This window comes from Geotrypetes seraphini, chromosome 12, assembly GCF_902459505.1.
Source record: "Geotrypetes seraphini chromosome 12, aGeoSer1.1, whole genome shotgun sequence".
NCBI classification, from domain to species: Eukaryota; Metazoa; Chordata; class Amphibia; order Gymnophiona; family Dermophiidae; genus Geotrypetes; species Geotrypetes seraphini.
In genome coordinates this window covers 60758505-60772799 of record NC_047095.1, presented here as the reverse complement: position 1 = coordinate 60772799, position 14295 = coordinate 60758505, and the positions used below count along the sequence as shown (strand labels likewise).

General features: G+C 44.4%; 1 protein-coding gene across 1 annotated transcript in view; it reads right to left on the bottom strand.

Annotated features, from left to right (window-relative positions):
* FAF1 (Fas associated factor 1) overlaps positions 1–14295 on the bottom strand; it is a 559433-nt gene that overhangs the window by 445344 nt on the left and 99794 nt on the right. The window contains exon 3 of the mRNA XM_033916532.1: positions 3982–4028. Coding sequence (XP_033772423.1) covers positions 3982–4028 — 47 coding nt within the window. The remainder of the gene's footprint in view (positions 1–3981; positions 4029–14295) is intronic.

Here is a 14295-nt window from a genome sequence, read left to right as displayed (position 1 = left end):
CTGTCCCATCCCTGCAATCTCTGCCTTAACCAAACAAGCCTCAAACACATGATTTTAAAGTGTTCAAGGTTTGTGCAGATGAGGACAGAGCTTACAGGAATGGAGCAGGGTCAGAACTCATGGGGACAGGATGGGGATAGAGCGATCCCACAGGGACGGGGAAAATTTGTCCCCATGTCTTCTCAAGATAGTCAGGATAAAGCCTGCGATACTGTTCAGCTCTTTGCAACAAGGCCTCACACTGCATGCTGCACGTTGAACGGCATCGCAGGTTTTATCCTGACCATCTCAAGAAGACACCGAGTGTTTGGAACGCCATTGGTAGATGACACCGCCACCATGTACGTGTTTAGCTATTAGCAAAGTATATTAAATTTCTGTTATTTTCCACAATAAAGTGCAGATATTGAAGGTTCATTTAATAAAATACTGCTAGATATTTTGCATAAAATGTCTTTTTTTTATCATTATTTGATGAGAGGAGAATGTTTTCCTATCCTTTTGTGGTTGTAACTCAGTATTAGTAGAGTTCTAAGGAATCCAACCCCACTTGTTATAATAAGCATATTGGAGACTCTATAGCAGTGGTGCCCAATACGTCGATCGCGATCGACCAGTAGCTCAGGAAGGCAACGTGAGTCGATCGCGGAGCCCATCTCGGGCTCCGTGATAGACTCTTGTTGCCTTCCTTATCTACGGGCCGATCAGCCTTCCTCTCCAGTGTTCTCCCTAGGGCCTTTTAGCTGGGCGGTCCGCCCAGCTGTCATCTGCCGCTGCTGAACATTAAAAAAAACTGTCTTGGAGATTTCAGCCCGTAGCGAACTTATGCTCCAGGCTCCAATGTGTGCGTGCCGGCTTCTCTTCTCTTCCCTCCGAAACCGGAAGTTATGTCCGGGGGAGGGGGGAGGAGAAGGGAAGCCGGCACGCACATGTTGAGAGCCCTGAAGCAAGCGTTCGCTACGGGCTAATGCGGGAGACCGGTTAGTGAAGCATTTGTTCTTCTTCCTGCCGGGTCCTGCCTACTTTCTGTTTCCGCGAAGGCAGGACCCGGCAGGATTTCCCCCAATAGGTTGATCACGATCTTGGGCTGATCAGCCTTCCTCTTCCCGACGGCAGAATTGACGTCGTGGAGAGGAATGCTGGTTGGCCGAAGCAGGGAGAGCTTGGGGCCTATTATTGGTGGCATTTGGGTCCTGGTCCCCGATGGCAATGGCAGTGGCAGTGGCTTGGGGGAGGGCAGGGAGAAAGAAAGAAAAAGGGCAGGCAGGGAGACAGAAGGAAAGAAGAGAAACAGAAAAAAAAGAAAGGGAGGCAGAGAGAAAGAAAGGGCAGGGAAGAGGAAGGAAAGATGGGGGAAGGAATGAGGTCTGGAGGAGAGGAAGCATACAGGCTAAAAGAAGGGAAGAAAGATTGTATGCACAGTCAGAAGAAGAAAGTGCAACCAGAGATTCATGAAATCACCAGACAAGGTAGGAAAAATGATTTTATTTTAAATTTAGTGATAAAAATGTGTCTGAATTTATATCTGCTGTCTATATTTTACACTAAGGTCCCCTTTTACTAAACCGCAATAGAGGTTTTTAGCGCAGGGAGCCTATGAGTGTCGAGAGCAGCGCTGGGCATTCAGCGCAGCTCCCTGCGCTAAAAACTGCTATCGTGGTTTAGTAAAAAGGGAGGGGGTGGGTATTTGTCTATTTTTGTATGGTTGTTACTGAGGTGATAGTGCATAGAGTCATCTGCTTTGACCTCTTTGAAAAACCCTGGAATAGGAATGATAATTAACATTTTCTCTGCGTACAGTGTGCTTTGTGTTTTTTTTAAATTTTATTGTTGGTAGATCATTTTGACTTGGTCATTTAAAAAGTAGCTCGCAAGCCCAAAAAGTGTGGGCACCCCTGCTCTATAGTGTTATTTCTGTATTGATTTATTGCTCTTTTTCAATAAAACAGATGAGACAAAATGTCTTTTTTGCAATGTATCATCGCTGGGTATAAAAACAGAAAAGTTACCATGAAATTTGCTCCATTAAGCAAACATAAGAGCAAATTTTAACAAAAACAGAGCATTATATAATTGGTGGCGTTGAGGGACCTGAGGATGGGTTTTTTAAAATATATATTTTCTGATCAAGCAAATCAAATTCATGGGAAAAACTTTAAATTTGCACAGTTTTTCCAATTTTAGCTTTTTCTGGACAACCCTAATGGATCTCTCGGGTGGCGGAGGTGATATGGATGGGCCATATAGCCTTTATTTGCCATCATTTTATATGCTTCTATACAGTTGGACACCCCTATATTAGACAGATAGAGTGATACGTCTCTGCCGAGTGAGTAAAATGGAATGGCCTTTCCTATTATGAACTAAAGCTTGCTTTAAAGAAGGAATTACTTATGATGCTATAAGTCAGGGATGTCCAACCTGCGGCCCGAGGACCGCATGCAGCCCCGTGAAGTATTCTGTGCGGCCCAAGTCGAGAGCGATGCAGTGTTTTCCTCTGCTGCCCCTGGGTGTTTACCATCTTGCCGGCTCCCTCCTCTGTCTTGCCGCACCATTTGCGCGGCCCCAGAAACATTTTTTTCAGCCAATGCGGCCCAGGGAAGCCAAAAGGTTGGACACCCCTGCTATAAGTGAAGGAGCAGTCATCTCACCCTCTACCCACCACCCCAGTTTCCTCTTCATTATGTAGACAGGTGGTCCTTAACTCCTCAACCTACTTGAGAAGACATGTGTGAGAGAAAAAAGAAAGATATGCAGGGTAGAAGGAGAGAAAGGGGGGGGAGATGCTGTGCTGGAACCACCACAGCAGCAAAGGACAGAACACTGTACAACTGCCACAATTCGGGATTTGCACATACGGCACATCATTCTTATGATCTTCAAATATCTAAAATAGGATATGTCTTCATAAGAAAACGGTACTCAATGGCCATGTCATCTGCGAGGGGCGTTCAATAATTTATCTACCTCAGTAGGAAAGAAAAGGGTATCCCAAAAACTTTTGTTTTATTTTTCATGCTATAGGTACAAATGATCTTTTATGGCCAAATTCGTTTAAATGTCCAGAAGAATGTTTACCAATGTAGTTGTATGCGCACAAGTATCATCTATATAAATGTGTTCCAGCCTGGACCATACGTGCTCATATATCTTTTAAAGGAAGCCTCAGCCCCACCACTCCACCGCAAAAGTACTATCTCATTGCGAGAAGCTTTATGAGGTGCCACATAAAGCTTCTCGCAATGAGATAGTACTTTTGCAGTGGAGTGGTGGGGCTGAGGCTTCCTTTAAAAGATATATGAGCACGTATGGTCCAGGCTGGAACACATTTATATAGATGATACTTGTGCGCATACAACTACATAGGTACAAATGAGACAGAGCTAAATATTCAGCCATCAGCCACCCATATTCGCCACTTCAGCAAAACGAACTGAGGAGCTGATCCAGGATGGCTTAGGGCTCCTTTTAACTAAGCTGCGCTCGCGGTTTTAGTGCGCGCACTAGAAGCTAATGCCACCATTGAGCTGGCGTTAGTTTTTGTCGCGTAGCGCATGGTTAGCATGCGCTAAAAACGCTAGAGCACCTTAGTAAAAGGAGCCCTTAGATAAGAGCTGCAAATTTTCTGAAAGCTAAGGGTTATTTTAAAAGTGTTTTCTTTTTTTAAACAGAGGTGGCGCCCCTTATTTCGTCCAATCAGAGTGCTGCTCCTTTTGTTAGGGAGAAGGCATTGCTGCCTCATTATTTGCCGTTGTCTTTTCTTACTATTAAACTTTACTTAATAAATCTGTAAGGGCTTCACAAATTTATGCAAACGAACCAAACACCTGAAAGAACAAGGATGTTTGGTTTTGATTTGTGCTTTCGGGGTTCCTGGCTCAGGGAAATTTGAGACTGAAAAACCAAATACCATAAAGCAGATTTTAAAAGAAAGTATACATTCCATTTCATTCTATCAATATTTCCCCCAGCCCCACATACCTTTGCAGAATGCCATTTTCTTGAGGTATTACGCCATTTATCGCTGCCTGTAAACAGAACATAGAAATCTGATATATGATAGAAAGGCATTTTTAGAAACGCTGAGATGACTATTTTAACTACAAAATGAACACATTGTTGAATACATGCAGTTATCAATTTCAATAAGTTTGACTGCTGTCATTCCCAGACATGAATTAAGGTAAGTCTGGTGCTCGGTTGGGGTGATGTTCTAACCCCAATTCCGCCAGATCCACCCCAAAACTGAAACTTTCCTTTCCCTCTCTAAAAGGCGTTTCCCATGTAGGAAAACTAGGTTCCTCCCTCCCTTTCAGAATCACTGAGCTCTGGAACAACCTTACTTCCCCTCTTAGGAATCTGAGCTCCCTCCAAATCTTCCGTAAACATTTGAAAACCTGGTTATTTTCAAAAATGTAACTCTTCCTCTCTCTGGTTACTCATAGTAGATGACGGCAGATAAAGACCCGAATGGTCCATCCAGTCTGCCCAACCTGATTCAATTTAAAAATTTTTTTTTTTTTTTTTTTTTTCTTCTTAGCTATTTCTGGGCGAGAATCCAAAGCTTTACCCGGTACTGTGCTTGGGTTCCAACTGTCGAAATCTCTGTTAAGACTTACTCCAGCCCATCTACACCCTCCCAGCCATTGAAGCCCTCCCCAGCCCATCCTCCACCAAACGGCCATACACAGACACAGACCGTACAAGTCTGCCCAGTAACTGGCCTAGTTCAATCTTTAATATTATTTTCTGTCCTAAATTTTCTCTTCATTTTGTCTTTTCCCTTCACTGGAGTTCCTTTCTACCCTAACCCTTGTTAACCGTGTCGAGCTTTGCGAATGTAGAGATGATGCGGTATACAAACCCAAGGTTTAGTTTAGTTTAGTTCACAGTCCATACATGAGACCTCCATAGGCTACAGACTCCAATGTTCATAGATTTCATACTGGCACAACCACCAAGGCAGGCCAGTAGAAAGAATGGATCCTATGACACATGGCAGCAAGGATTTTCATAAGATGCACTGAAGGAGAGAAAAGGTCTTTCCTCAAAAGAATAATGCTTCCCACCCCCTCCACCCGCTTACAGTAGCTTATCCCCTTAAAGGAGATGAAATTAACATAGGATAATTGCTTATGGTGACTTGGGAGAAGAGGTTATCACAGCTAAGAGGTAAGCAAAAGGGTGGAATTCTGCGCAGTGTAGAATTCCCCATCTGCGCAGAATTCTGCACATACTGTCCCTGTCCCCTCCTTCTCCCCTGCATGGGTCTGGCCTCTCTCCCTCTGACCGACACCGCCCCCACCTTCAAGGTGAGATCAGACGTACCTATGGGCCTCCCAAGGAAGAAGCATTGCAGCAGAGGCAGCGCTGTGAACAGGCTGCTTGTGGCCGGCCCTGCCCGGACCTTCTCTCTTCCACATCCCTTCCTGTAGATAGATGATGAGGCAGAGAGAAGGCCCTGGCAGCGCCAGCTTGCTCACAACACTGCCTCTGCAGGCCAACTGCCGCCACTGCTGCTGATTTGGGAGGCCCGCAGGTATGTCTGATCTCATGGGGGAGGGGCAATCTGTCGGCTGGAGAGAGCCCAGACCCGCACGGGGGAGGAGGAGAGAGGGAGAAAGATAACAGACCATGGGGGCCAAGGAGGGGATGGGTGAGAGAGGGGTGGGATTCAGAGGGAGACAGAACTGCAGTTGGAGTGAGAGATGGAACCGAGGAGGCTGGAACCCGAGGAAAGGAAAAGCAGAAAGAAATTTCAAGCCTCAGGATCGGAGAATTCTACGCAAAACACTACAAATAAAACATTGCATAATTTTGAAGTATTGTGCGCAGAATTTTCAAAATGTTTGCGCAGAATTCCACCAGGAGTACAAGTTGTTCAATCATGGACTCTCAGTGCAATTCAGGGATTTTTACAAGTGTTGCTGCTGTGAGGACAAGAGGGGGTGACACCCTAATTTCAGAAATTATGAGCACCATACAGCCACAAGAAACTACTAAGAACCAACCAGTATGGATGCAGTTAAGATGTCGACTATAGACCATGGATGTGTTCCCCATCCCACTACCTAGACACCACTTAAGGCAGTGGTCTCCAACTCCAACCCTTTGCAGGGCCACATTTTGGATTTGGAGGTACTTGGAGGGCCTCAGAAAAAAAAGTTAATGTCTTATTAAAGAAATGACAATTTTGCATGAGGTAAAACTCTTTATAGTTTATAAATCTTTCCTTTTGGTTAAGTCTTAATAATAATTTTGCAATTTATAGCTAAAGAGACATATGATCAAGAAACTGTTTTATTTTACTATGATAAACATACCGAGGGCCTCCAAATAGTACCTGGCGGGCCGCATGTGGTCCCCGGGCCGCAAGTTTGAGACCACTGACTTAAGGTGACCCAGTTGAGCTGGGAATGGTGAAGGCAGATTAGAAGCTTAATCATGATATAGCTATGGCCAGATAATAAAGAGCCCCGTGAATTAGACTCAAGTTTGGCTTAGGTGGGACAGAAGCACCAACTGTATTCTGGACTGACTTGAGAATTGTTTAAAGTGTGCAGGTAATTGGTAGCGACATTAAACTGTAATTTAACAAAAGCTGCAGCCAACTTGTATCCATTACCTGCTTGTTAGGATGTCTTTAGTTAATACAGAACATCAAAAGGGGAGAAGTGGGCTGGCAGTGACTCTGCCAAGTTTATTTATTTCATTTATTCAATTTTCTATACCTTTCTCCCAAGGGAGCCCAGAATGGTTTACATGAATTTATTCAGGTACTCAAGCATTTTTCCCTGTCTGTCCCGGTGGGCTCACAATCTATCTAGTGTACCTGGGGGATTAAGTGACTTGCCCAAGGTCACAAGGTGCAGTGGGGGTTTGAACCCACAACCCCAGGGTGCTGAGGCTGTAGCTTTAACCACTGCGCCATACTCTTCTGCATGTACCTATAGAAAACCACTACAGCAATGAATTTTAACCAACGTAGCATAATATTCAATCCGTGAATTCCACCAGTTACAGCATAAAAGTTTACATTGCCTCTATCTTGCATAAATCCTGGAACCTACTGGGAATGCAAACCACATGCAGAAGGCAAAGGGTCAGAGCTCGGAACTGGTTAAAAGGGCAAAGGCAACCACCTCACCCCATCCCAAGCAAACAATGTTGCAGAAATAGGGGCAGAAGTTAAAAGAATTCATTTGCACAAAGTTTGTGATATAGATTCAGACTTAATAAGGAGCCAGTGGGTCCCCAAAGGTATTCCGCAAACCCAGAAGAGCACCACCCTTAATCCAAAGTGAAGTTATACTAGGCAAAGGTCATGCTGCAATCATGGTGTGCAGCGGTTCCACCTCTTCACGCAAACAGTTCTCTTCTGCCTGCATTTGCCAGGAGAGGCTGGCAGGAGACACAGAGCCATTCAGCCTCTGCTTTTGTACACAATACGCACACACTTGCTTACTGGGATTAGAATAGTCCTCGTTTCAGCAATTAGTTCACCCTAATCATTAGAGAAACACATACTGGGCACTGACGTGTTTGTTTCTATTGTTCAAGTCGCACCAGCTATTCTCCATCACATTCACTTGTTTTAATAGACCAACTCTCAACATTTACTGTAAATCAGGTTTTATTAATGCACATTCAGCAAATACACAACACAAAACAAGAGGACGACAAGATCGAGATCACCAAAAGTATAACAAAACAATTTTTCAAATAAGCCCCCGTCCCAACCCCCACCCACTCCCAAGTGAAAACACCCCCACCCCCACCCCGGAAGCCCCCCCAACCCCTACCCAGAACCCCCAAACTAGCAAAGAAAGCAGAGAGACTGCTGAGTAAGCTGTGTTCTTATGCCACTCAGCAAGCACCAAACAGGACAACCCCACCCCACCCCAACCACACCCCCTCCAGAATCGATCCCCACCCTACCCGACGTACAGACCACACTCAACTCTCAACATTTAAAAGAAAATGTAAGCACCATATCCATGTTCAAAAAAAAAAAGAAGAGTACACTTCTCCCTCCGTATTAGCAATTTCAGCATTCGCGGTTTTGATTAGTCACAGTTTTTAGCTTGCTGGCTCCTCCCCCCAAATTACATCAGCTTGCATAGAGAAATCGCTGATTCAATTTTGTTCACCATGTTTTGCCTCTCCTTCAGGAATAGGCCAGGTCTCCCACCATGTTATTCGCGATTTCACCATATTCACGATGGTTTTTAATAGAAAACAACATATAAAAAAGTTATTCGCGGTTTTTCAGTATTTGCGGTTCTGTTAATCCCCTATCACAGTGAATACGGAGGGAAAAGTGTAGTACATTGGGGGCTAAAAGCAGTCCCATGGTTCTGTACAAGCTTTCTACCCCTTCCTCTGCCCGGATCCTACTCCCCTCTGCCCTCCAACCCAGCCAGCAGATTAACCATTCCCCTTAACTGGATCCATGTCTGTCTTGTGACTCTGCACAGCGCTGCGTACGTCTGGTAGTGCTAGAGAAATCATTCATAGTAGCACTAGTACCAGTTATGTCCTAGAAATAACAGCACCTGCACATTTCTGCCAGAGACATCAGACAGCTGAGAGGTACAACTTAGACAGAGGCACAGCCCAAGCCAATATCGCAATTCACAGGCATTATTATCAAAGGCTGAAAGATGCAACATAACTCTCAGAATACAGCTGTTGACGGTGAAGCAAGAATTGCCTAGATCAGGGGTAGGCAATTCTGGTCCTCAAGAGTCATAGGTAGGTCAGGTTTTCAGGAAATCCCCCAATAAATATGCATGAGATGGATTTGCATGTACTACCTCCTTGAGATGCAAATGTATCTCATGCATATTAATTGTGGATACCCTGCAAACCTGACCTGCCTGTGGCTCTTGAGAACCAGAATTGCTTACCCCTGGCCTAGATCATAAAGGCAGGTCAGTTGATACTGCTGGACCACATTCACCATCTCTGATTGCAAAGTAGGACCATGGAGCTGCTTTGCATCTTCTGTCCAGTGAAGCAGATTTTAAAAGAACTACAGAAATAGCTTAAGTTTGACTCTACCGATCAGGGGAATGCTACCAGGATTTAATGCTTGTTCCTGTTTTTCCTGCAAGCATAAGGACCTGCCAACTTGTTTCTGTTGCAGCCTTAGGTGGTGCGAAACAAGGCCCAAGTGTTGTCACATCAATAAAACTATCTTTGAACTACTTTTTGTTTTGGTATGTGATTCTGCACATAAAAATCAGCACTGCACACGTTTTATGCATAGAACAGAATGGTCACCATCAGTGCTCCCTCTAAGCGGGCGGGTGTTGTGAGCAAACTTTTTTCGCTGTGAGCTTGGGCGCCAGCAAGTTATGAGCCAACTCGCCCGATTCTCCTCTCGCCGCCCTGCCATCTGCCGTACGCCGTGCGCTGTGACGAGAAACTTGTGCGCTGCGATGTAATATTTTGTGCGCCAGTGCACGCCAGCGCAGCTTAGCGGGAACACTGGTCACCATGTGTAGATGTGTGTCAGGACGTGTTTTTCTGTTTAGACATGTGCATAGCACCAGCTACTCAACAAAGAACTGTGTCCATGTCAACCCAGTGTACTCTTCCTGGTTGGCACATAAGTTTGTGGAAATGCTATCTGCATCCAATTTTAGCATGGCTTCTAACACAAGCTTTCTGCATCGATCCCATGTTTAGAGTATAAGGTAGAGACGTTGCGATGTATCGGGTGAACTCACTCGGGCTTTAACTAGTCCTCATTAGAGCCGTCAGCCCGGGGGATCCTGTTAGAAGCTTTACAACTGCTTTATAGTTCCCTGATACTGAAGTCTCTTCCACATTCATTAATATTGAGTGAAACAGAGTTGTAACAAGATCTTCTTTATTTTTTCTCTCCTTTCTCCCGAGGCTATGGCGAGAGGTGTCTTCCTCTCTCCATATCACTAGCCAAATTTACATGTTCTCTATTTTAGTCTTAGGTTTTCTCTTTGGCCTTTGTAGAGTATAAGGTGCCACAAGCCTCTGCCATTTTTTATAGTTGTAGTATATTGTTTACTCATGTCACCCCTCACCGTAAGTCACTTCACTGGCTCCCTATCCACCATAACATACAGTTCAAGCTCTTATTACTAATCTACAAGTGTGTTCATTCTGCTGCCCCTCAATATCTCTCCTCTTTTCTCTCTCCTTATCCACCTCCCAGAGAACTCTGTTCCTCAGATAAGCCGCTCTTAGCGTTACCCTTCTCCTCCACTGCCAATTCCAGACTTCGTTCCTTTCATCTAGCTGCCCCCTATGCCTGGAATAAATTACCAGAGTTTGTCCATCAAGCCCCTTCTCTTGTTTAAAAGCAGACTGAAAACCCATCTTTTTGATATAGCCTTCAATCCTTAACCCTACTCTTCTGCCCTACAACTCAATCAGCAGATTAACCATTCCCCTTAACTGTATCCATGACATCCTGTTTGTCTGTCTTGGTTGTTTAGATTGTTGTAAGCTCTTTCAAGCAGGGGGACTGTCTTTCTTTGTGACTCCGTACAGCCCTGCGTGCGTCTGGTAGCGCTAGAGAAATAATTAATAGTAGTAGTGTGAAGAGTTTCAGTCTTTTGGAAGCAGAGCTGAGATTGTGATGTCATAATGCCTCATTCCACCAATAAGAGCCAACCTCATCGGTGATGTCACAATGGCTCGATTGTCCTGTACTCCCCTCTGCCCTCCAACCCAGCCAGCTGATTAACCTTCTCCTTAACTGGATCCATGACATCCTGTTTGTCTGTCTTGGCTGTTTAGATTGTAAGCTCTTTCAAGCAGGGACTGTTTTCTTCTTCTTTGTGACTCTGTACAGTGCTGTGTACATCTGGTAGTGCTATAGAAATAATTTATAGTAGTAGTAAGTCATATCTTTGAGATGGAGTGATCAGATCTGCATGTTACTCAAGCTGCAGTTGCATTAGGACACTCTTTAGTCAATTTAATTCTCCATCCCTTTCTGAACAATCCCTAACATTATATTTTCTTTTCTGACTGCTTACAGAAAGAGTTGATTAGTTCAATCTATTGTCCACAAGTCCTCCAAAATTCTTTTCCTACTCAGGGGCCCAGTATTGTAAAGTTACAAGTTATGCACCACTTTGCAGAAGGCTCTTGCAAGACTGGGGGACTAAATGACAGATGAAACTTTTATGTGGAGAAGTGCAATCCACTTGTGATTTAATAACTTTGCATATTTAAGGTCATCTGACAATTTAACCCCTTTTTAGGAATTCTATGAGCATCAGAGCAGTTATCACTGCTGCCGGCGCTAAAACCCGCACTACACATTAGTAAAAGAGGGGGTTAATCACTTATTCATTGCTCTCTTTTCCAGCTCATTTATATATCCACATTACAAAGCACTAGTACTCGCGTCTTTCTCCATTGAGAAAAATTACCTTTTTTTTAAACACAAATTTAAAAGAATATGATGTACCACCTTACAAATAATAAAAATATCAAGGTGATTTACAATTATAAAGCATATTAAACAGACAAACTAAATCAATAAATCAAGAGAACAATTGCCTATTATCCAGATTTTGGGCCCACAGTTATAGGGCTCTGGGCGGAGTCTTGGTATATTGTTTCAGGTCACAAACTGTCACTACAATGACTGGACTAGATGAGTTGGGAAGAGATGTAAAAACACTACTACTATTAATTATTTCTATAGCGCTACCAGACGCACACAGCACTGTACAGAGTCACAAAGAGTAAGAAAACAGTCCATGCTTGAAAGAGCTTACAATCTACTCGTAAACAGGCAAGACAGACAAACAGGATATAACCCAAAGGAGAGCAGTTCCGATTGAGTGGGGAAACCAAAAGGAAGCAGAAAGATGCCGAGGTTCAAAACACAATAATGCAATTTATAAGTAAGCACTAAGCTAAGCTACTGGGCTTGATTGGTTTGACCCAGTAAGGCTATTCTTATGTTCTTATGTGCATACTTATACAGCAGTGTTCTTCATTGCAAGGCAAGAGGATCAGAGGCAGGTCCCCGAGACTCCAAGTGTGGTTCCCTGACTCTTCCCACCTTTTCCTCAGACTTCCTGCTGGTATACCTCCATGCCAGTTCTGTTTAATACCTGTACCACTCAGCTATGTAAGTTTCAATTATATGGTATCCAAAATCCTACTCTATTCTCAACACAGAAAGCAGCAAGGAGTTCAAAATTAATATCAGCTATGTGGCACTGGGGGGAACCCCCCCCCCAAAAAACGAACAGCTGCTCCAAAGGTGATATCACAATCAAGCCTTGAAGGGACTGGGGATGGAGATAGCGGTAGTGGATGATGACAGGGTGTCTTGCTGCTTTGTCCGGTAAAGGTCTTGGCGCTCACACTGAAGTTTTGTTGACAAACCCCCCCCCCCCCCCACACACACACACACACACTTGAAACATAGTAAAGATTTCTGCTATGGAGTTTCGTCTTCTAGTTCCGAGGATATTTGGAAGTGATATAGCTTCAGAGTTAACATGTAATGCAGGATCTTGTCAAACCAGTTTAGCTATAGCTGGAACGAAAACTGATACAGGAAGAACACACAAGAATGGAAAAGGTCAAAAACGGACAAAAACTGGAATAAGCACAAACAACATTAACGCAGGTGCCATAAGGCGGTAAAAGAGGCCAAAAGATACTACGAGGAAAAAATAGCCAAGGAGGCGAAAAACTTCAAGCCATTCTTTCGATACATTAAGGGGAAATGACCCGTGAAGGAAGCGGTGGGACCGTTGGATAACCATGGAATAAAGGGAGTGCTAAAGAAAGATATAGAAATCGCTGACAAACTAAACACATTTTTTGCGTCTGTATTTACCGAAGAGGATATACACAGCATACCGGAACCCATCAGGTTATATGCTGGAAACGAAGATGGGAAACTTGACAGGGTTGACGGTCAGTCTAGCAGAGGTAAGCAGGCAGATCGATAGGCTTAAGAGCGATAAATCCCCAGGACCGGATGGCATCCATCCGAGGGTCATCAAGGAAATGAAAGGGACTAGAGCTGAACTGCTTCAACTAATAGCCAACCTGTCGATCAAATCGGGAGAGATTCTGGAAGACTGGAAGGTGGCAAATTTTACGCTGATCTTCAAAAAGGGTTCAAGGGGAGATCCGGAAAACTACAGACCGGTGAGTCTGACCTCGGTACTGGGAAAGATGGTAGAAGCACTGATAAAGGACCGCATCATTGATCACCTTGACGGACATGGTCTGATGAGGACCAGCCAGCACGGTTTCAGCAAAGGCAGATCTTGTCTGATGAACTTGCTGCACTTCTTCGAGGGAATAAGCAGGTGGATAGACAAGGGTGACCCGGTCAACATTGTATATCTGGATTTTCAGAAGGCGTTCGACAAGGTTCCGCATGAACGACTACTTCTGAAAATTGCGAGCCATGGAATTGAGGGTGAAACACTCACGTGGATTAAAAACTGGCTGGAGCATAGGAAACAGAGAGTGGGGGTAAATGGACAATACTCGGACTGGAAGAGCGTCACCAGTGGTGTGCCACAGGGCTCAGTGCTTGGACCCGTGCTATTCAACAACTTTATAATTGATCTGGACATTGGTACAATGAGTGAGGTGATTAAATTTGCAGACGATACAAAGTTATTAAGAGTAGTGAAGACACAGGGGGATTGTGAAGATCTGCAACGTGACATAATCAAGCTTGAGAAATGGGCATCGACATGGCAAATGAGGTTCAACGTGGATAAGTGTAAAGTTCTGCATGTAGGTAACAAAAATCTCATGCACGAATACAGGATGTCCGGGGCGGTACTTGGAGAGACCTCCCAGGAAAAAGACTTGCAAGTTCTGATTGACAAGTCGATGAAGCCGTCTGCACAATGCGCTGCAGCGGCAATAAGGGCAAACAGAATGCTAGGAATGATTAAGAAGGGGATCACGAACAGATCAGAGAGGTTTATCGTGTCGCTGTACTGGGCCATGGTGCGCCCTCACCTGGAGTACTGCGTCCAGCACTAGTCACCGTACACGAAGAAGGACGTAGTACTACTTGAAAGGATCCAGAGAAGAACGACTAAAATGGTTAAAGGGCTGGAGGAGTTGCCGTACATTGAGAGATTGGAGAAACTGGGCCTCTTCTCCCTTGAAAAGAAGAGACTGAGAGGGGGACTTGATCGAAACGGTCAAAATACTGAAGGGAATAGATGTAGTAGATAAAGGCAGACTGTTCACCCTCTCCAAGGTAGAGAGAACGAGAGGGAACTCTCTAAAGTTGAAAGGGGA